The following is a 20,895-nucleotide window of genomic DNA, read 5'->3' as shown; positions in this document are numbered from 1 at the left end:
TCGAAAATAGCAGCCTCAACTACTGACATTATATTCTCTAGAGTGAGGTCAGCAAACCTTTTCTGTAAAGGGCCAGAGACTGAATATTCTTGGCTTTGCAGGCTATAGGATCTTGGTTGCAACTCCTCAACCCTGCTGACGTAGCATAAAAGCAGCCATAGCAACACGTACATGACTAGATGTGGCTGTGTTCCAATAAAACTTTATTTACAAAACAAGCAGCAAGTGGGTCTTAGTTTGCTTAATGCTGCTCTAGATCACTAAGCAAAATTAAGAAACATCATCTTCCTAGGCCAGTAGAACTTATACTAAAGAGTATTAGCTTTCAAAGGCCATGTGTAATGCTACCTTATTCACATGTCTATATATACTGCCATGAAAAAGGTGAATTATTCACTCATCAGGTCAAAACTGAGGTCGGGTGGCTGTGAGCTAAGAAGGCTGGCTCCTGTGCGCTTATCCAAAGGGGCTGAAGGCAGCTCCTAGAGGAGTCCGAGCTGGCTGCTCAACAGTGCACGTCCGCTTACACTAGGGCAGCTCTGTCCCTTGAAGCATGCCTTTTTATCCCCTAGTAAGTGGAGGATCGCATATTTTTCCAAAATCAGTGAGCTTGTTCCTCCCGGCGTGTTGAAGCTTATTAGTTGCAATGTCTAAAGTCACTGCCTTGCAAATCACTCATTTCATGGCGTGATAGAAACTTCTGTGCTACTTGGAATGTTTCACCCTCCCGGTAGCCCAACAGCCTCTTAAATTCCCAGCCTCATCCTGATTTAACATCAAAAGGGTCACCAATCTTCTACTCTGGGATGGGTCCTCTAGTCACATGCTCCAGCAGCCTGCCATTTCATCACATCGCTTTTTTTCTTCTTGAGTCAACTATTATAAATTCTAGAGGCACGGCTCTTTTCATATATTAGGTGAAGGTTTTCTTATCCATTTAAATCATTCCTGTTTGAGAGTGACTTCTTCCTAACACATGTGCAGCTTTAGTGGTTTCCTACCCACCTTCCAAAGGAAATTATTATTATTCAGCAACCCTAACTTTTTGTTCGTACTGCTTTACCTCCTTAAAATTCAAAAGAACATAGATGCCAGAAATTTCAAAACTCTTTAGTCACTCCAACATGTGAAACAAGACTGTATAAAAAAAATATTAAAGGTAAAAATTGTATGAGTCTCGCTCAGTGAAAAGCTTCACCAGTACAGCCCCAGGAGATATTTTCTAGATACTGAGAAGATCTAAGTAAGGGCTTACTGTTGTTTTTTTAATCAATTCATAACCTTAATATTCAAATAGGACAAGGCTGCAGGGGTTGAGGAATGCCTGCTTTGGAAATGCTTATCCTTCACTGGAGAAACGCTTTGCTTTTTTCACGGATAACTGAAGTTCAGAGTGTTGACCAATTTTACTTTGGCCTAATTGTGCTTGAGAAAGATTTTTATTTTTACTTTAGGAAAGGGAGTCAAAAGAAGACAATTGAAATTCAGTTATTCAAGCCTCTAAATCAGTGTCCCTTCATGACAGCTCCCTGTGACCCTGTGTGAGGGGCCCAGGAGCCCACCCTGCCCCCGCGGAGGTCACACTCTGAGGAGACATACACTAGCTATTGAGGTGAAGTTCTGATAGTCTGCTCTTTCTGACCAAAATAATGGTAATTTCCAACAGCTGAATGTCATAAACAGATACAGTTGGTGGCAAATGCTGTGAATGGTCTCAGATGTCACAGATCAAGAGAACCAGGAGTACGTGCTTAGTCGCCTCCTGTCAGGTGTCTGCCCGGTGCTTTGGATGCCAGTGTAGCAGCACAGGAAGCCTCGGGGCATCCGAAGTGCTTGGTTTTCATTTAAGTTTATTGGAGGCTCTGGAAATACTCAAAACCCAGGCCAGGGGTGCAGGAGCGTGAGATGCAGCCTCTGACCCGCTCGTCCGTAGTTGCCGGGTCCGGCGCTGCGGCTCGGGTGACCCGGCGCTGCGGCTCGGTGACCCGGTGAGAGCCGAGCCCCTCAGCCTTCTGTAGGGGGTCGGGGTCGTTTCGGAGGGCAGAGGGACTGGCCCTGGGAAGACTGCTTGTTTGTTTGGAGAAAGACCGGCTGCCCGATCTGCAGCTCCTGGCAGCTCAGCCCCGTCCCAACCACCGTAGAAGGAAGGCAGGGCCAGCGCGTCAGTGAACACACGCGTTCCAGCTTCTTTATCTTGTGCTCTGTAAACAGCGCGCTGGAATTGCACGGTTAAGGCGTTGGAAACACAGTTGCTGAAGGAGGTGACACTGAACAGGACAACCTGAGTGACGTGTCCCAGAGTAGACAGGAGGGTCACGCTGGTGGGTGCCCTTCCGAGCAGCCCTGGGGCGGCAGGGGCGGTACACGGCCAGCTGCAGGCACAGGCAGGCGCAATCGTGGCCTGTGCTGCTTCCGTGGCAGGAAAGGGCGGCATTGGCAGCCCTCCTGTGTCGCCCAGCAGACGGGCGGTCGCCAGAGGGTTTGTTCTTCCCGCTCTAACCCGGCAACCCTGAGCAAAGCCTGACTAGCTAGCGCTTTAGACAGTGCTGGATGAAACCTCTTGTTTTGAACAGGTCCCTCCACAGATGCCTTCTCGCTTCTGTCCATGTTTACGAGTAAGTTCTTAAAGCCTCTGAAAGCCTCATCTGTTTGGCTTGGGGACCAGCCAGGGCACTGTTCCACTTCCCCAGGAGAGAAAGCGGAAACCAGTGGGGTCGGTCTGTGTCTGTCACATCAGCTATTTCTACGTTTTGGCTGCACAGTTACTGGATAGTACATCTAAATCGCTGTCTTTCAGACCCACTTAGCATATGTTAGAAAAACACGTTCATCAGAAGCTACTTTTTTTTTTTTTTAACAAGGGTTTCTTTAGAGAATACAGCAGTCAGGAGATATTCCAGTACGACTGTGTGATCCTAGGAAAAAGGCAAACTGTGGTCTCTCTACAAAATGTAAACAAGGTGGCCGACTAGCTCAGAACGTGCATCCGCTTTTCCTGCATGTCAGTCACAGAATCAGTCCACCTTCCTTAAACTCATCTCAGATGGTTGGTGTTTTTTAAAGAAAGTCCCTTTATGGGCTTGGTTCCTAGAAGAAGTGCATTAAACAACTCCCTGCCTCAAAGCTGCAGGTCTCTGACATGGCCCTTAACACCTGGGAGGACCCTGCACTGACCTCCAGTCTGCAGGAAACTTTGCATTTTTCTCTTCCACATTGGGTTTCAGAGCAGCCTCTGAGCAGGGCTGACCTAAGCCGCCATGGGATGGAGATGTCAGACAGACAGGATGTGACGCTCGTACTTCATCCCGCACTGCTCGGGGACGGAGAGCTGGCTTCACATCCACAGGTTTTTAATTCTTAGAAAAGTAAACGCCCTGGGAACCAGCACCGTTCTCTGCTGAAGAGATTGTGGCATCGGCAAGACCTGGACAGGGTGAAGGGATTCGGGAGGGGTGCTTGTCTCTGCCGTTACGGTAACGGCCAGGAGGAACACCGTGTCCCTGTACCGCCAAACAAAATGTTTTTTCATGGAGGAGCCGAACAACTGAAATGCCGTTAGGATCTCTCCCTGGCAGCCCACGCTCTCTGGTTTCCTAAGGAGAATGTTTTGCCCGCCTTCCTCCAACCTGGACCCTTAGGTCTGCACTGGTGAGCAGCTTTGTTTGTTTGCTTGTTACGTTTTGTGTTTGGTCCCAGAGCCAATTCCGGTTAAATGTCTATGGGTCCCTTTTATGTTCCAGGCAGAAGGAGTGGTATGTGTTATTAGAACTTAGATTACTGCTGTTGAATGGGAAGACGACACTGAGAAAAAGGACACATTTTTGGACACTCCAAGGTAATTTCTGAGCATTTTTGAGAAGTAGCAGCGTGGAGGCAACTTTCTAAGCTTTTCCCCTTATTTATTTAATGCTTTAGGAGTCTTAAAATGTGATCACATATACTGCTTCATTTCGCCCTGGAGACAACTCAAGAGGTAGGTGTTATCACCCCCATTTTACAGTTGGGAAAACAGAGGTAAAATGGCTCGCACAAGGTCTTACAGGGACTTAGCTGCAGGGTTCCATAAGGGTGAACCTTGTAGCTCGGAGCACGCCCAGTGTGTCTGACTGCTCTACTCTGTCTTCTCCCACGGAGCTAGCAGACCCCAGGGTAGAACGGCCCAGGTGTGAGCCGACACGCGGGAACACGGGTGCACACCTGAGGCACTTATCCCCAGGCTGCTGCCCACAGAGCTCTGCTCTTGAGGGGATGCGGCATTTGGAACTGGCACGTGGCCTTATGCACGTGGCCTTAGGCAGGGCCGGAAAGGCCCCACCCTGCCCTCGGGGACTCCAGTAAGAGTCCACTCACCCCAGCCTCACCAACACTCTCTTCCCACAACTACGCCAGGATGTTCCCCTTTTCACTTCTGCTGATTTGTATCATTGGTCCCATAAGCAGAGAGCTTCTCTTAAACCCTCTCGTAACTGCACTTGTGCTTGGTAAGCACTCAGTGACTAAGAGCAAACGTGGGACATGATTCGGAATAGAATAAGCCTTTAAATAGAATTTGGCCAACTTTTATATGGGACTGTTCATCCCTTCTTACATAATCGCAGCAAAATAGGAGGTAAGTACCGGGTGGCATGGGGCAGTCCAGGGAGAAAGGCTTCTCCAGCTCAGCGCACGTACCCATCAGGCCCACCCAGTGCTGCGGCGTCTTGGCCTGAGATCCCATGGTGTCTGGTATCTAATTGTTCTCTTCCAGAAATATTACTGCTTTTCTTTGTTCTGGTTTTGCATCTGGCGTCTGTTGACTGGCAGCAGTTTGCTGAAATCCTGCACGTGGACCATTACTCCAAAGACGGTCCTAGGTGCCAAGGAGCAGAGAGCTCTTCCGCGTCGTGGCAGTCTGGGCTTCCAGAAGGAAAGCAAAAGCCCAGGGGGACCACGTACCACAATGTCTGCTCAGCCTGACCCTGCTCAGAGGAGCTCCTGGGCTCCAGTGTGGTCCTCTGTTAAAGTGAGCCTGCATTTGTTTGGGGACCAATTTCTGCTTGCTGCCGAGATGAGCAGAGGTTGTAAAGTCATCTCTCAAATCGCTGCAGAACGCCCAGGCTTTATTTTAATGTTCAGCGTCAAGATGAGGGTCTTCAGGAAGTTGGGCACATCTTCAAGACTTAGGCCAGAGACTCCACTGCAGGGAGACTGGGGAACCAGAGCTGCCTCCCAGGGGCCCCGTCACCGTGTCCCGCGGACACGGCTCAGCTAGCCTCCTGGCCTGCCGTCTCCACGCAGACACTTGCAGGCTCCTGCGTTTGCAAACCCACCTCCTCTAGCCACCCCGGCCCGCGGGCCCTCTTCTCCCCAGACTGCTCCTTGTGAGCACCCTCCAGAGCACCGTGGTCCAGACTCCAAAACGCAAGGCAGGGGCTGAATGGAAGGAGGGCGCGGGCTGTGTGAGAACACACCACAGAGGAGCCAAACACTTTAATTTTTTTTTTTTTTGGAGGCATAATTTAGTCATCTTACCTAAAGTGACTTTCACTCTGTGGCAATCCAGGGTTACAGAAAACTCAGCACCAAAGGATGGAAGGGAACTCCCCCAGTGTTCCCCACTTCTGCCCTCCCCCTGCACCTCAAGTACCCTCTGAATGATCACACTCACCCGCACCTCATTCTCACTCACACGTGGTCTTTCTCATCGCACGTACGCACGCTCACACAGACTCACACGGAAAGAAGGAGAACCGAAGCCCACTAAAGCACGGGGGGAAAGGATTTAAGCACATCTTCCTCCCCATCTGGCGCTGAGGCCATGCCCCTGCCTCCCCAGCAGGGGCTCACCCAGCTGCACCACTGGGTCCCTCCGAGGACGATGGCGGCGTCCCCCAGTCCTGCAAGGCCCCCTTTGGGTGGCGGCGCGTCCTGGCTCAGTCGCTGTGTTTCAGTTTGCTGTCCATGTTGCCGTAGGCGGAGCCCTTGTCAATTTCTGTGACGCCAATCATCCATCGGACCCCCACGGAAGCTGCAGAAACAGGAAGGGCAGGTTAGGAGACGCCCGCAGGGACGCCGGTGTGATTTGCCCAACGGGAACCAAAGAAGGGAGCTTTGTAAACCTCAAGCATCAGCTGAGAGCTGGCTGACTTGTGTGCACTTCATAATCCCTGCCTCAGTTACCCTTGAGCATGAGTGCTGGGGTCTAACTGGACTAGGAGACATTAAAACAGAGCAAGGCTGTTCTGGTGGCAAGTTTTAATCCTTCGGCCCTGGAGGTGAACAGAGCGTGGTGAGCCGTACCCCGCTGCACCCAGGGGCTCGCACAATTCCTCTTCTCCCTGTGCCCATCCCTAAGGCAAAGAGGATTCTTTGGTGAACGCAGTGCGGTAACTTACAAGCACCCTTCCGCAAGGCTTAATGAAGGACATAGCAGGCCCTGGACAATGCAGCAGCTCAAATTCCCATTTAGCGCCCAGCATGTCCCAACGTTGCTTTTGGTGCAAGTTTCAGAGCAGCAGACAAGCAAAGTCCCTGCCTGCCTTTTCTCCGACAGCGGGATTTGGCCCGAACAGAGAAAGTGTAGGACGCACACCAGAGCCCGGTTTAACCACTAGGAGGCTGGAAAACACGGTCTAGAGCACAGAAGCTGCAGTTTAAGCGCTCCCTCTGGAGACGACAGACACGGTGAGCTCCTTGGGCGCAGGGACCACATCTATCTCAATCAATCACCTTGGTGTGCCCAGCACCGAACATGGGGCCTGGCAACAGTCTGTTTACAGTATGCATGTAAAGTGGATAGATGGGGAGTGGCTGAAACCTTCAAGTCGTGATGCTCATGTTTACAGAGCGTTAGTATCGTGTCTGTGAACTGTCAAGACCAGGGAGCTGACTGGGATGGAGAGTCCGCACTGCGTATGAGGCTCATGGAGCCCATGGGTCAGCTACAGTGGGCTGCCTCCAGCCTGGGGCCAACTCCAAACAGGCTGGGACATGAGCCCCTGCCCCAGCATTAGAACTTCTGTGCAGTGGAGTTGATGACATTGTGGAGAGTGAACCTTGGACTCCAGTGCAGAAAGGCTTCGTGAGAGGACCAAGACACAGAGTAATTCCGGGCAAAGCGTAGCAAGGCTCGGGCTCACGGGTGATGAGGTCTTGGGGAGACAGCAGTCAGTTCCTCCAAAGCTGGAGACGCCCCGTGTCTCCCAGGGAGAGTGCTGGGCCTCTGCTCAACCCACACTCGGGCAGCCCTCCCCAGCCGTCATCTGCAAGGAGCCCCAGCTTCCTCCAGAGGGCGTGGTCTGCGCCTTCGCCTTCCTGCTACTGCAGGCAGAAAGGCCGGGTCCAACCCTCCATCCCCATCCCACTGGGGGCCTGGCAACCACAGCTCCCCTAGACACCCGGCCAGCCAAGATGCACACTGGCCGTGTACAGTGGTAACTGGCTGCCCCACTTCAAAAACAAGTGGCAGTGCCCAGGGAAGCTTGAGGCTGTGGAGAAACGTCAGTCGTTTGAAACCACATACGGGTCAAATAAAGCCCGTAGGGATGAGTGAAAAGACTGAGCTACCCAACATCTCCACTCAGTGCAGGTGGCAACCGAGGAGACGCACCCACACTTACTTCCCCAAAAAGGCCTGGACCCACTTTGAATAGCAAAGAGCCTTTGTCGGTTCCTGCTAGGACCCAGGAAATAGTTTTCTTGCTGATGAGCAGAGGCCGGGGAGGACGGAGCTCGTCCCTGGTCCCTGGCCCCTGGTCCCTGGTCCCTGGTCCCTGGTCCCTGGTGGGGCTTGCAGGCGCAAGGGGCGCATGCGCACGGAGAGGGGGCGCCCGGGCGGAAGCCCGCCAGGCTGGGGTTTCTGGGCCCGGCTTGAGCATCCGCCTGTCGACCTGTGGGATCTGCAGCCGGGCCTTGTCCTCACAGGCAGCGCGGTGCCCCCCTCCTCCCTGCCCCTCCCGCAGATGCTCCCCACCGGCCCAGGCCCCGCTGGCCCCGGACTCACCCACGAAGAAGACGAGGACGAAGCTGGCCAGCGTCAGGGAGGAGCCGCTGCTGACCATGTTGACGAGGAAGCGGAAGAACGGGTAGAGCAGCAGCGAGGCCCAGAACAGCCAGTTGATGAGCGTCCAGGGCCGCCGCGGGGGCACCATGGGCGTCCCGGGGAAGGTGCCCGTGCGGGAGTACTCCTCCTGGAGGGCGTCCTGCGGGCAGACGGCCGCCTGACCTCCCGCCCCCGGGCCCCCCACCCCTTCCCCGGCGCCTCGGCCCTCCCCGCGATGAGGTCGGGCGGCCCGCTGGGCCGGAACCTCCTGAACCCGGTAAACGGCCGAGGTGGGGGTGGTCTCCCAGCTCGACTCAAATACCCTAACATCCTCCCGGGGCCGACAGCGCGCTCGCCGAGCAAAGAGCATCTGCGGCCCTGCTTGGCTGGCTCACCCCGTCGTGGCCCAGTTCTCCAGGGAGCTGAGTTTTCCGGAAAACAAGCGTCCATACACCCAAACCTTATACCTTAAGTACTTAATTTTCCCTTTAACAACTTGAGCTAGAGATGTCTAAAGTACTTGTCTTCTTTCCCAAGCAGGATGTACTAAATGATACGATTTTCTGACCACTCAAGGTCATGATTAAAATGAGTCCTCAAACGGCCGCTTTAGAAGGAGAGCCCCTGGCCCTTCCTGGGCACTTCAGGGGCTCTGCCCTGCGGCCCCTTCCCGGCTGCCCCTCCAGCCTGGCGGGTCTCAGGGAAATCACACGACCAAGCAATTGTAGGACAAGGTACCATGTGCGGGGTGCTCCCAGCCTCAAGAGGTGAGGGAGACACAGCCAGTCGGCCAAACGGAGGACTTCCCAGGAAGTGACAGGGACGTGTGGATGCCCAGAGAGATGGCACCTAACCTGCCAAGGCGTCCCATTCTGCCTCCTGGCCAGAACTTGGGTGGTTTTTTCTCATCCCAGTGGGGCCACCAGGAGCCTGATAACTAGGTAACTGGGGTGCGGTGGACTGGATATTTGCACCTGCCTCCCTGAATTCCTACACTGAAATCTTAACCCCCGAAGATGGTGGTATTAGGAGGAGGTGCCTTTGGGGGGTAATTAGGTCATGAGGATGGAGCCCCCATGAATGGGATTACTGCCCTTATAAAAGGGACCCCCAGAGAGCTCTCTCAGCCCTCCCACCATGAGGACAGAGCAACATGGCAGGCTGGGACAAGAATCTGACTGACCATGCTGGCACCCTCGTCTCTGATTCCTGATCATCCAGCCTCCAGAAATGTCAGAAGTAAGTTTCTGTGGTTTATAAGCCACTATGCCTGTGGGTGGCACTTTGTTACAGAAGCCTGATAGGACTAAAACAGGAGGCGATACTTTTGTGCCTTAAAAAAAAACACCAGCTTCATTGGGGTGTCATTTACATACCATAAAATTCACCCATTTAAAAAATGGGCAAGTTTTCTTGAATTCTTTTCCTTAATAGCCTTGATAGTGCTTTTCTATGGTAATGTTACAATGGGGAACTGAGGATGCTTTTTCTGTCTCGTTTCCAGTGAGATATTTGCTAAGCCAAGATTTTTTATTTGTAACCTCTAACAAGAGGAAAAAGTACTCTCTTTTCTAGGAGTCAGCAGGATTCTGAACTTTGTATTCACTCCAGAGTTTTCTTTTTCTCTGGTTTGATTAGAAAACTAAACCTCACCCAAGACCCCCACTGCTCCCCAGTGACGTGGTGGCCACTGTGACTCTTGCCAGCCTCGCGGGCTCCGTCCCTGTGACTTTGTGACTTTGCCGGGTGGGACACAGACGCCTGGCTCAGGGCCAGACGTCAGCTCCAGCAGCAGAATGTGTATGGCCTCTCTGGGCTGTGTTATTTCTTTTGTAATAAAGTCCGCCTGGCAGGGAGGGGACTTTGTTAATGATGCCTCCATTTTTTGGTCTCCACGTGTTATCATCCTGTGGCATGTTATACATTGGAACCGGGAACTGTATTTCCTAGAAAGAAACATCACCCCAAAAGTCTACAGGAGGAGAACCTGTTGACAGAGGACAAGTGCCCTGAGTCCACACTGTGTGCAGCTGCCACCAATGCACTGGGCAGGAGGGCACGGAGGCCGGGCGACCCACGTGCAGCTGGATCGACCGGGCTTTCCCAGTGTTCAGCTCAGCACAATAAAATTTCTCTTATGACCCTGGGTAGAAAGGGAAGAAAAGGAGAGGAAAAAGAAAGGGGGAACAGGGACTTCCCTGGTGCGCAGTGCTTAAGAAGCCGCCTGCCAATGCAGGGGACACAGGTTCGAGCCCTGGTCCCGGAAGATCCCACATGCCACGGAGCAACTAAGCCCGTGCGCCACAACTACTGAGTCTGCCCTCTAGAGCCCGCGAGCCACAACTACTGAAGCCCGCGCCCCTAGAGCCCGTGCTCTGCAACATGAGAAGCCACCACAATGAGAAGCCCGCGCACCGCAACAAAGAGTAGCCCCCGCTCGCCGCAACTAGAGAAAGCCCGCGCACAGCAACGAAGACCCAATGCAGCCAAAATATAAATAAATAAATAATAAGATTTAAAAAAAAAAAAAGATGGGGGGACAGAGAGAAAGGGCTGGCGCCTCTTTGTGTCAACAAATCCAGGCAGGGGGAGCCTTCTGGGAACAGCCCTTCCAGGCATCAGCCAGGGCTCAGGCCTGGGAGTGTGTTGTTTGAAGAGGACCGTGCCTTGGGGCCAAGCCCACCACTCTTCCAAGGAGTGTAAATGTTACACTTTTCCCTCGGTGTAAGCGGAAATCCCACCACCAGCTTGAAAACCTAATTCCGATTCCTGAAGGAGTCAAACGCGGCCCAGGTGCACCCCTGTGGGCCTCCGTCCTGCTTACGCTGGTGATGTTTTAGAGACCAGACAGGCAACCACACTGTGGAACCAGAGCCATCATTGCCAAAGAGAGCACCCACACCCCGCAAGAATATTTTGCCTTCAGACCAGCGGCGGGAAAATGGACAAAGGGCTCTTGGGGCCATAACTTCCTCTTTTGTCCACTACACCCATGAAATAGTCTTCCATTCTTTCTGTGAAGGCCCCTTTAAAAACATTTTGTGACGTTTCTTCCCCCTGTCGCCAAGTAGCGTGTCGGCTCTGGGGTCATTAACATCCAGGGCGTGAGGTCTCGCCCAGTGGCAAAGGCTCACGCTCCACCATCAACTCCCGGAGGTCCCAAAGCACCACAGCTGCCGCTTGAAAAGGACCCCTAGATGGTGCAGAGCCCACCCCGCAGCACCGACCTTCTCCTGGTAGAGCTTGTGCAGCCAGGCCGCGCACCTGTCCTCATCTTCTGGGACTTCTCCTAAAGGGATCCGCCTGCCAAGCAGAGAGCAGCTAGCAAGGAGGAGGCCCATGCCGGGTGCCCCGAACACAGGTTCAAACTAACAATGCTTGCCATCCTTCGGCTTCTATTTAGGTAGTAGCCTAGATAATGTGGAAGTGAGAGGGTAATTCAGTTGATTGAAATGAGGGGAAATCCACATCAATATGGGGGGAAATACAGGCCCAAATGCAGTCACGGCCCACGAGGGAATGGCTCAGAGCCTGATTCAATGACTCAGACAGAGACCTGTCAAGGAGGACACCTGCCTCTCTGTGCTCCCTAGCTTGGAATATAACACATACGTGAGATGCTGCTGAAATGTTCTCCATTTGCTTCGAGGCCTCTTTGTAAATTACAGATGCTCTTATCTGTGTCTGTTTCTATGGAGTAGACACATCCTCCAAGAAAGGGGGTCAGTAAAATAAAACTCTCACACTCAGTCTCAAAAATGGCTGTAAAATACTGTCTTTCATTTGTCGGACCCGAGCTCTTTGATGAGAATGAGTTGGTGAGAGAGAGTCACGATGTGTCTGGGAAGACAAGAGGCTTCACCTAATTATTTACATCAGTGCACGAGTCTCTATTAATATAAACAAGACTGTGAACACATTCCATTTAGTACAGACTGCAGACAAGAAATTATTAATACATTCATACATTCCCCTGGAAGAAGGTCTGCGGGTCATTTGTGATTTATCTGTTTTGGGATGGGCGCCCTATTTTCTGGAAAGGAAACGAAGCCAGCTTACCTAACGTATAAATCTGCGTGGTATTTCTTTCCATTTAGGACTCCCAGCAGTGTTGGATTTTCATTATTTCTGAAATTGAGTGTACAGTCATATACAGCTGAAACTATAAAAAAATAAAACAAATACAAAGCAGTATATAGCGTGTGAACCCAATTTCATTTTGTAGATATACATATTGGAAAAACAATAATTGAGTTGCTAGCTGATTATCTTGGAATGAAGGGACTACTAATTTCTTCTTCATGCTTTTCTATATTGTCCAAATGTTCTACGTTGAGTACATACCACATTCTGTCATCAGAAAAGCACACAGTTTAGTAACAGAAAACAGTTACTACTGAGGTCAGATCAATGTAAAGCAATACTGCAATGGCCCATCTAGATGATGTACTACAACAGATATCAATATTTAAACAAATATCAATAGCAAGGTACATCAATCCAAAGAATACTATCTAAGGAGGTTCCTGAGTTATGGCAGCATAACCATTCTATGTGCATTTTTCCCCTAGAAAAATAAGATAGCTATAAAACTAGAATAAGATACTGGAAACTTCCTAAGGGACTGAAACATGGTTTAGTCAGTTGACACGTAGCTGAGAAACAAACAAGAATGTGTGATTTTTAAGCGGTCTACCAGCTGGTGAGTTAACCTGTCAGCATATTGAAAGTTCTGTCAACATTCGCTGCTGCAGCCCCAGGGCCTGGCCCAGGCTCCGTGAATGCTTCTTGGATGGCAGGATGGCAGGATGGCAAGATGGCAGGATGGGAGGATGGCAGGAGGACAGGATGTGTGAAGGAACAGGGAGGGAAGAGCAGGGTAGAAATACACAGTGGAAACAGATGGCCCTTCCTGCAGAGTCAGTCAGGCAGGACTGGCCAGTGGAACGAACAGTTTTGCGGTCAGTCTGGGTGCGAACCCCAGGGCCACCTTTTCCCAGAGGCGGGATCTTCTCTTGAACAGCCCACTCAGCCTCCCTGAGCCTCGTTCTCCCGGGGAATGGGACTCAGGATGCTGAGTGTCAGCCCTTCCCAAAGGCCCCAGCGCATCGTTTGTGCTCAGCAGACTTCACCGAGAGCTCTGCGTACCTGCAATTACTACCAATCGAGTGAGTGGGGTGATGGGAGGGTAGAAAGTCACTTGTCTGGCTGGGAACGTGAAGAACCAAGGTTCAAAACCACTGTCCATTTGCTTCTACCTGCCGCCTGCCCACCACGTGGGGTCCACAGCGGGTGCTCTGGCAGCTAGAGCACGTCTCAGCCAAAGGGAGAGGGTCCCTCCCGCTGACCTGCAGGAGTGCCGGCAGGTAGCTTCCCACCCCTCCACCCAAGCGACCGAGACCACTCCCCTGGTCCTCCCTGGCAGTGAGAGAGGTGTCCCCCTCCCTAGGAAGAGTAAGGCTGGTGGAGAATAGTTTAGTACATCGTCCAGCCACTTTAAGCATAGAATTACGTAGAGTGAAAGGCCTCGGGCTGCATGGGGTCTGGCTGTAGAGCCCCAGGGTGTGCGAGCTCATGTCCGTCAGTGGGTTTCACATCTCCTTTCTTCAGCCTGCCCTTACACAGGAGCCTGATGCTTCCAGCAGAGGTGGTGTTACTTCGATTAATCAAGGATGGGGCTTCCCCAGAGAACAGCCTAAATTTGCACAGTTCCCTCCTTTTCCAGAGAAGAAGCCCCAAGGTCTTGAAGTGATAGAACTGGGCCTGGCACTAGATCCATCTGCCTGCAAAGCCCAGCAGAAGGACGGGTACACCCCTGCCAGCCCCGCCAGCCAGGTAGCCTGGGTGTGACCCCAGCCTGCTGTGTAATAGTAGAGTCACTTGGGATAAGTTCCTCACCCTTCAGGCCCAACTTCCTCATCTGTAAATTGGAAGTAAAAACACTGTTTTGCTTCACTGCATCTGGCGGGCACGTGCTGCGGCCGCGCTATGTGTGAGGTGCTTGTGCTGCCTGGCGTGTTAGAATTGCCCGGCCATCATCATCATCATCATCATCATCATCACCATCATCATCGTCACTATTCGCGGGAGTGGGGCAGCCTGCAGAGCTGGGCAGCCTTTGCCCCTTCGGCCTGTAGGCAAAGCTCAGGCAGGGGGAAGAATCTGCGGGAGGGACCCAGAACCGCCTGGAGCAGTTAGGGACCTTCAGGGTCCCCACGTGTTAAAGTCAGACTCAGTGCTGCCTTCGCTCCATCTACAGAAGCCGGGTGGCCGGTCTGCGTGATCACAAAGCTCCTGGTGGAGCCGCCGCCCCCAGGCGTGCGGACGGCACCGGAAACGCCACACGGTCCACACCCACGTCCACCGACCCCAATCCCTGCTGCAGGCCGGGGAGGAGCTGGGGGCCTCGGCCTCACGGGGCAGAGAGAACCGGGGGCCGGGGGCGCGGAGACCGCGTTGGGCCCCCGCCGGCTCTCCCCGCAGAATGCTCGGCCTCGGCGGGCGCAGAGCCGGCTCCGGGGACGCGGGGAGGTCCCCCAGCTCCGCCCTCTCGCCTCCTGGGAGACAGGGACAGGGCAGTGGGGCTTCCGGCACCCGCAGGGCAGGAAAGGGTAAAGCACGTGTTTCCAAACTAAAGGGACAAGAATTCAACAGGAGACAGAGACTGGAGCAAGCTGGTCTTGTTGCTACATGCTTCTTGTCCTTACCTACAGTAATTTAGGGCTCCGGACTCAAGGCCAGCCGGACAGACGGCAAGGTCACAGAGATCATCGTCTGGAGGCAGCTGGTGCCAAAGACGGGCAAGAAATGCCAGATAAAGCAAAACCGCAACAAAAACCTGGGCTGACCGGGCGTGGGCCCCAGGCACGCAGCACCGCCCGCCGCCTGCAGTACCGGCGCCGAGCAGCAGAGGGCAGTGTCGGCCTAGCGTGCGTGTGCGTACACGTGTGGGCGTGGTGCGTGTGCGCACTTGTGCAGGCAGTGGCCGCTCCTCCACCGCTGGGTGCCGGGACCCAGGCTAAGCAGGGGTGACGTGCCAGCCTCCGTCCCTGGCTCCCCTCCGTCGGAGGGGGGTGGGGGGGAGGCACGGGAAGGAAGCTACTCCTGTGGGTGCCAGGGTCCCCTTCCCTCACTGCACGGGGCCCCGCAGGGTCGTCCTTACCTACATTTCTCAAACTCCTCACGGTGATGGCGAAGCCCTTGGTGCGAGGCAGCAGGTGGTGCTTGAGGCTGGGCAGCCCCTTGGCCTGGGCCACCTGCATGCTTATCTGGTGCTTCTTCTCCGTGAACCGCGTGCCCTCGCAGTGAATCAGGAACTGGAAAGGACAAGGTGGCCGTCACACACGTCCCCGAGGCCACTTCCACGCCCCATGGTCACTCAGACAGCTCTGAGGTCACTCAGACAGCTCCGAGGTCACACACACAGTCCTGAGGTCACTCAGACAGCTCCGAGGTCACACACACAGTCCCGAGGTAACACACACAGCCCCGAGGTCACACACACAGTCCTGAGGTCACTCAGACAGCTCCGAGGTCACACACACAGCCTCGAGGTCACACACACAGCTCCGAGGTCACACACACAGCCCAGGGGTCACACGAGGTCCCGGGGTCCCGCACACCATCCCCCGTCAAACGCCTCACACGGTCCCACGGGAGCCTCACGAAGTGGCCCGAGCAGGGATGGCCTGGCAGCTGTGCTTGCCCTCCCCGCAGACAGGACCTCCAGCCCCCGGTCTACGGTGTTCAGGGTCTGTGAGCTTCAGAGAGAGGGTCTACATTTGAGGAGGCTCAGGAAGCAGAGGGGTGAGCGGGCGTGTGAGTGTGACCGGGGCACCACGAGTGTGAGTGTGTGACCGGGGCACCCTGAGTGTGTGACCGGGGCACCCCGAGTTCATATGCGCCGGGGCCCCCCGAGTGTGAGTGTGGCGGGGCGCCCCACAGGCCGGGCGCACGTACGAAGTACTTCTCGGGGTAGTCCCGCAGGTGCAGCAGGCTCTCAGAGACGGTCTTGCGGTCCTGCTCCCACTTGCGCGTGCAGAAGACCATCTCCGTGAAGTACCACATCCAGCCGATTATGGGGACGTAGGCCAGCTCCTTCTTGGCCAGGACCTTGGAGCCCTGAAACAGAGGGGGCCCGGGGCGTCCGTGAAAGGGGCGTGGGGTCCTCCCCGACGGCCGCCGGAGGTCTCTCTAGGAGGAGTGAACGCGCACTCCAGGCACGGGGACGGTTCCCGAGCATGCGGAGGCAGGGAGCCTCCGACACCGGTCAGTTGGAGGTCAAGGTCGTGCGAACCCTGCCCCACGGGGCAGGCAGCAAGGGGGCCTGGCTCTCCGAAGGGAGGGCAGGCAGCGGGAGCAGTCGGGAACCTCTGGGGGCCATGGGGTGCTGCATCGTCCTCCGCCAGCTCACACAGGTAGGGGCCCACCCCGGAGTGCTCGCAAAGCCCACCACGCAGACCTCACCCGGTCCGCAGCAACCCTGCTGGCTCTGCGGGTGGGCGGACCCTACCCTCCTTACAGACCAGGAAACGTGGCCCGGCGGGTTCTCTGGGTTCAACAGCTAGGAAACGGTGGAGCCGAGGGGTGAACCGGAATCAGCAGAGGCGCTGGGGGAGCTCCACCCGTCTGCTGGCCGGCGCAGCCCCAAGGCTGCAGGTGCTGCAGGCCCCTGACGGGCGGGGGACAAGCAGGGGTCCAGTGGGGTGGAGGGAGCAGGGGAGACACAAGAACAGCTTCTGACCTAGTGGATTGGGTTCTATATGTTTCGCCCCTAATTTTGGAATTGGCCAAGATGCTCCTAGAAATAGCCGTCATCCATCAGTGGCACAGATGATGGAGGTGGTGATGTGGGCAAGTGGCGGCCTCAGCTGTGCTGCTGGTGACAACTGTCTGGTCACGCCCCTGAACCCACGAGGCCCGGAAGCAAGAGCCATACTTCAGCATTGCCCTGTCTCTTTTCCCTGTCACTCCCACAAAACTACAAAGCTCAGCAGAGGGGCAACAGGCCATATCCCTCAACCCCCCCACGCAGGCCAGAGAAAGGTGTAAACAGCCACTTGTCCCCTTGACCTTAAAAAAACCACAAGCATCTTCCCCACTGGGAGAAGGAAAAGCACAGATACCTTTCAGGAGTAGCCTCTCCACGTTTTGGCAGGTTTTGGTTTTGTTTTTCCCACACACGAATTTCCAATATGCAAATTCCCTCAAAAAGAACCAAGCCTGGGGAATTCCCTGCTGGTCCATTAGTTAGGACACCGAGCTTCCACTGCAGGGGACACAGGTTCGATCCCTGGTCGGGGAACCAAGATCCCGCATGCCGTGCAGCGTGGCCAAAAAAACCCAAAAAACAAACAAAAAACCCAAAACAAAAAAGAAAAGAAAGAAAAGAACCAAAGCCATAAAATCCAAGGACCTGCCCTAGAGGGCCCAGAGGCAAGTCCCCAAAGATCAGAGTACTAGCCAAGTGAGGGGTGAGGGCCCACGTGTGCCAGGCACAGGCTACACTTTCTACGCATCACCACTCCCCCACAGGAGCCATCTAAAGGCCATCTGCTGAGTCCACGGGTGGGTTTCAGGCTGTGGGAGGCCTCCTGGCCCTCTCCTCAGCCGTCCCCTCCTGTCAGCAGGGATGTTTTCATGGTCCCTGCTCCCTGCCCTTCAGTCACCTCCCTGATCACAGCCTTGAGGATGAAAACAAAACAAAAAATCTTCACCAAAGAATTAAACTTACTTTCTCGGCAGGTTAGGATTATTTAAAAAATTACCTACTCCTGAACTCTTTCCAAAACTAATTTGTGGCAATTTGAAGGAGCTATGAATGGTGATCTATTGTATAGCCAAGAGAAGGATCATATACTCCAAAGTAGCAGCTGTTGGGTCTGGAAGGTGAATGGTCCAATGCAGTCAATCACGGCTGTCTGCTGGGGAAAAGTACTCTCAGGGGTATTTCCTATTAATGGATGCATCCCACAAGACCCAAGTGGGTCTTAGTGGTTGGCCCCTGATGACCTGCTGCTAAAAGGAAATGGCGACTCTGACAGTGATGTGGGATGTACATGTAAACCAAAAGACGTGACCGCAACAGTCTGTATGTCATTCCTGTCATACTGTGTTACAGCACTGAAAACCATCTTAATGTCCCACAGTGGAAGAGCTCTATGAATTACCACAACATTGTAAATTAACTATACTTCAATTTTTAAAAATTAAATTAAAAAAAGAGTTCTATGAATTATGTCATATACGATATCATACAAACGTAGCCGGTAGGCCAAATCTGCTCTGCCACCTGTTTTTATAAATAAAGTTTTACTGGGACACAGCCACTCTCTTTTACATGCACGTTGCCTGCTGCTAGTAGGCTGCTAGTAGCATGGCGGCGTCCGTGCTCCAACAGTCAAGTTGAAAAGTCGTGACAGAGGCTATATGGTCCATGAAGCCTAAAATATTCACTATTTGGACAATTACACACAAACTTTGTCAACCCCTTGATTTACAGCCACTAAAATTTGTTTTCTATGAATATTTAATGGCTGGGGAAATGCTTTATATTAAGACTAAATTTGTTTTTTTAATCTGTAATCAAAGCTGAGTTTATAGTATGACTATGACTATATGAAAAATGGTAAAACAGAGAAAAATAACAGTAGCTATAGCTGGATGGTGAGATTAGAAGTGCTTCTTTAATTTTGTTAGATTTTCCTGTTTTTGTTTTTTTTTTTTACCTGAATGGGGTATCTTAAGTGGAACTTTGAGAACAGGTAAGACTTCAATAACAAACAGGCTAGGGCACCCACACTTTAACTCTGAACTTTTCAGAAAACTATTTTGCTAGCGTCCCTCTAACAATGCCCTTTTTAAGAAGTGGTTGACATCAGCACATTTTCAATCATTTGCTTCTGGAACATGAGGCTCTGAGTCAAAAACAGCCTATTTGTTTTTAATGAGGAAAAGGAACAGAGGAGCCATTTCTGTTTTTATGTTGAATTATTCCATCTTTCAACCTTAAAATTCTGGATGTTATGATTAGGCCTAGGCCTTGATGTTGATTATGTTTACATGGTGAGCCTCAACTTTCCTGTCTGTATTATTATCAGCAAAGTAATACTTAGCTGAAAGTGTTGCTGTAAAGATCTAGGAACACATGGAAACATAAACCAAAGCTCCTAGCTGAGAACAGGACACACAGGTGTTCAATAATGTGTAGCTATTATTATTACCACAAAGTAGCCACGCAGCTGAATGTCCCTTTTAATTCAACCCATTTCCTAAGCCAGCTTTACAATGTAGTAATAACAATAGTTACACGTAGTAAAGCACTCCCTGATAGGCACTGGGCTAGGAGATTTACAGGAGTTAACTCATTTATGACCAAAAACTAGAAACGTACTATTCAAATATGCATACAGTCCTCCAGGAAACTTAATATGCCAACAATGCCATGACTCCCCCAGGTCAAGCAAAGGTCTCTGTGTGTGGATGGTAGTGCCTTTAAGAGAGAACGTACAAGAAAATATACCAGTTTCATTGATTCTAGATTAATTTTGAAGGTAGATCTGAGAGGATTTACTGATGAGTTAGATTTATCAATAGAGCCATCTAGGCACAAGCATATCTAAAAAACAAAAAATGTTCCCAGGCAGCACAGAGCAATCCACAACTACAGGGGCTGAAATGTACCCCTGGCCACTTTCTAGATGCTGTAGGGAGTCACCGTCATCCTATCACATCCTATGGTGAAAAGTTTATGAAACTTTCTAGCCTGTGTGTGTGTGTGAGACAGAGAGAGAGATGAGAACTGTCTTACCACAGCTGCCCAATGAATCTAGTTAAGCAGCCCATAACCATTTTGAGGACCACCCAGTTGCTCAGGGAAGCAGCCACCCCCACAAGTCCGAAATTCAGCACCTCCAGCCAACTGGTCGACCCCTGGGCAGAGACCACAAGGTGCTACAAAAACCTGTTCTAAGGATGCAGTAAGATCTGGTGCATTCCAACCTGAGATTATGTGGCTCTCGCCTCACTTCTCTCAGCTCTACAGCCTCTGTGGTTAAAAAATGAGCAGAGGGGCTTCCCTGGTGGTGCAGAGGTTAAGAATCTGCCTGCCAATGCAAGGGACATGGGTTTGAGCCCTGATCAGGGAAGATCCCACATGTTGCGAAGCAACTAAGCCCGTGCGCCACAACTACTGAGCCCGAGCTCTAGAGCCTAGGAGCCACAACTACTGAGCCCGTGTGCCACAACTACTGAAGCCCGCGTGCCTAGAGCCCATGCTCCACAACAAGAGAAGCCACTGCAATGAGACACCCACACACCGCAGTGAAGAGTAGCCCTCGCTCACCGCAACTAGAGAAAACATGCACACAGCAACAGACACAACACAGCCAAAAATAAATAAATAAAATACATAAATTTATTTTACAAAAAAGAAAAAAAATGAGCAGAGTCAGAACTTCCTAGTTCAGGTTTTTCTCCAACATGGCCACATGCCAATTGATAAGATGAAAATGTTAAGTGCTGATGCTGGGTTTTGTAGGATAGTTGGGAACAGTAGGGCATCCTCTGCAGTCACCTTTCCATAATGTCCCCTCCTCCTCCAACCACTCTGCAGGGACCAGCAGAGAACACGAGTAAGGACTGAGACTAGCCAGTAAGATGGCACCTGGTCAAGGGGTTGTTTGCATAAATATCTCTTCCTGGCTTCCCTCCTGAAGGTCCACCATCATGGTTACCAGTTGGGTTCACCCAAGGTCACTTATTTCCACTAAATAAATAAAATACCTGAATGGGGTATCTTAAGTGGAACTTTGAAAACAGGTAAGACTTCAATAATAAACAGGCTAGGGCATCCACACTTTAACACTCTGAACTTT

General features: G+C 52.2%; 1 protein-coding gene across 4 annotated transcripts in view; it reads right to left on the bottom strand.

Moving 5' to 3' along the window:
• Nucleotides 1–5,473: 5,473 nt before the first annotated feature.
• The window catches only part of AGPAT4 (1-acylglycerol-3-phosphate O-acyltransferase 4), a 111,342-nt gene continuing 95,920 nt past the window's right edge, over nt 5,474–20,895 (bottom strand). For 2 of the 4 annotated variants that reach the window (XM_036871115.1, XM_036871116.1), the window contains exons 4-9: nt 15,980–16,141; nt 15,183–15,336; nt 12,080–12,182; nt 11,248–11,323; nt 7,982–8,180; nt 5,773–6,007 (exon numbers count right to left, since the gene is read on the bottom strand). In XM_036871115.1, coding sequence (XP_036727010.1) covers nt 5,913–6,007; nt 7,982–8,180; nt 11,248–11,323; nt 12,080–12,182; nt 15,183–15,336; nt 15,980–16,141 — 789 coding nt within the window. In that variant the 3' untranslated portion in view covers nt 5,773–5,912. Of the gene's footprint in view, nt 6,008–7,981; nt 8,181–11,247; nt 11,324–12,079; nt 12,183–15,182; nt 15,337–15,979; nt 16,142–20,895 lie in introns of all 4 variants that reach the window. The other 2 variants (XM_036871113.1, XM_036871114.1) reach the window with 2 other exon arrangements.

This window comes from Balaenoptera musculus, chromosome 12 (genome assembly GCF_009873245.2).
Source record: "Balaenoptera musculus isolate JJ_BM4_2016_0621 chromosome 12, mBalMus1.pri.v3, whole genome shotgun sequence".
Lineage (NCBI taxonomy): Eukaryota > Metazoa > Chordata > Mammalia > Artiodactyla > Balaenopteridae > Balaenoptera > Balaenoptera musculus.
The sequence above is the reverse complement of the archived record's forward strand: the minus strand, read 5'-3'. Positions and strand labels throughout refer to the sequence as shown.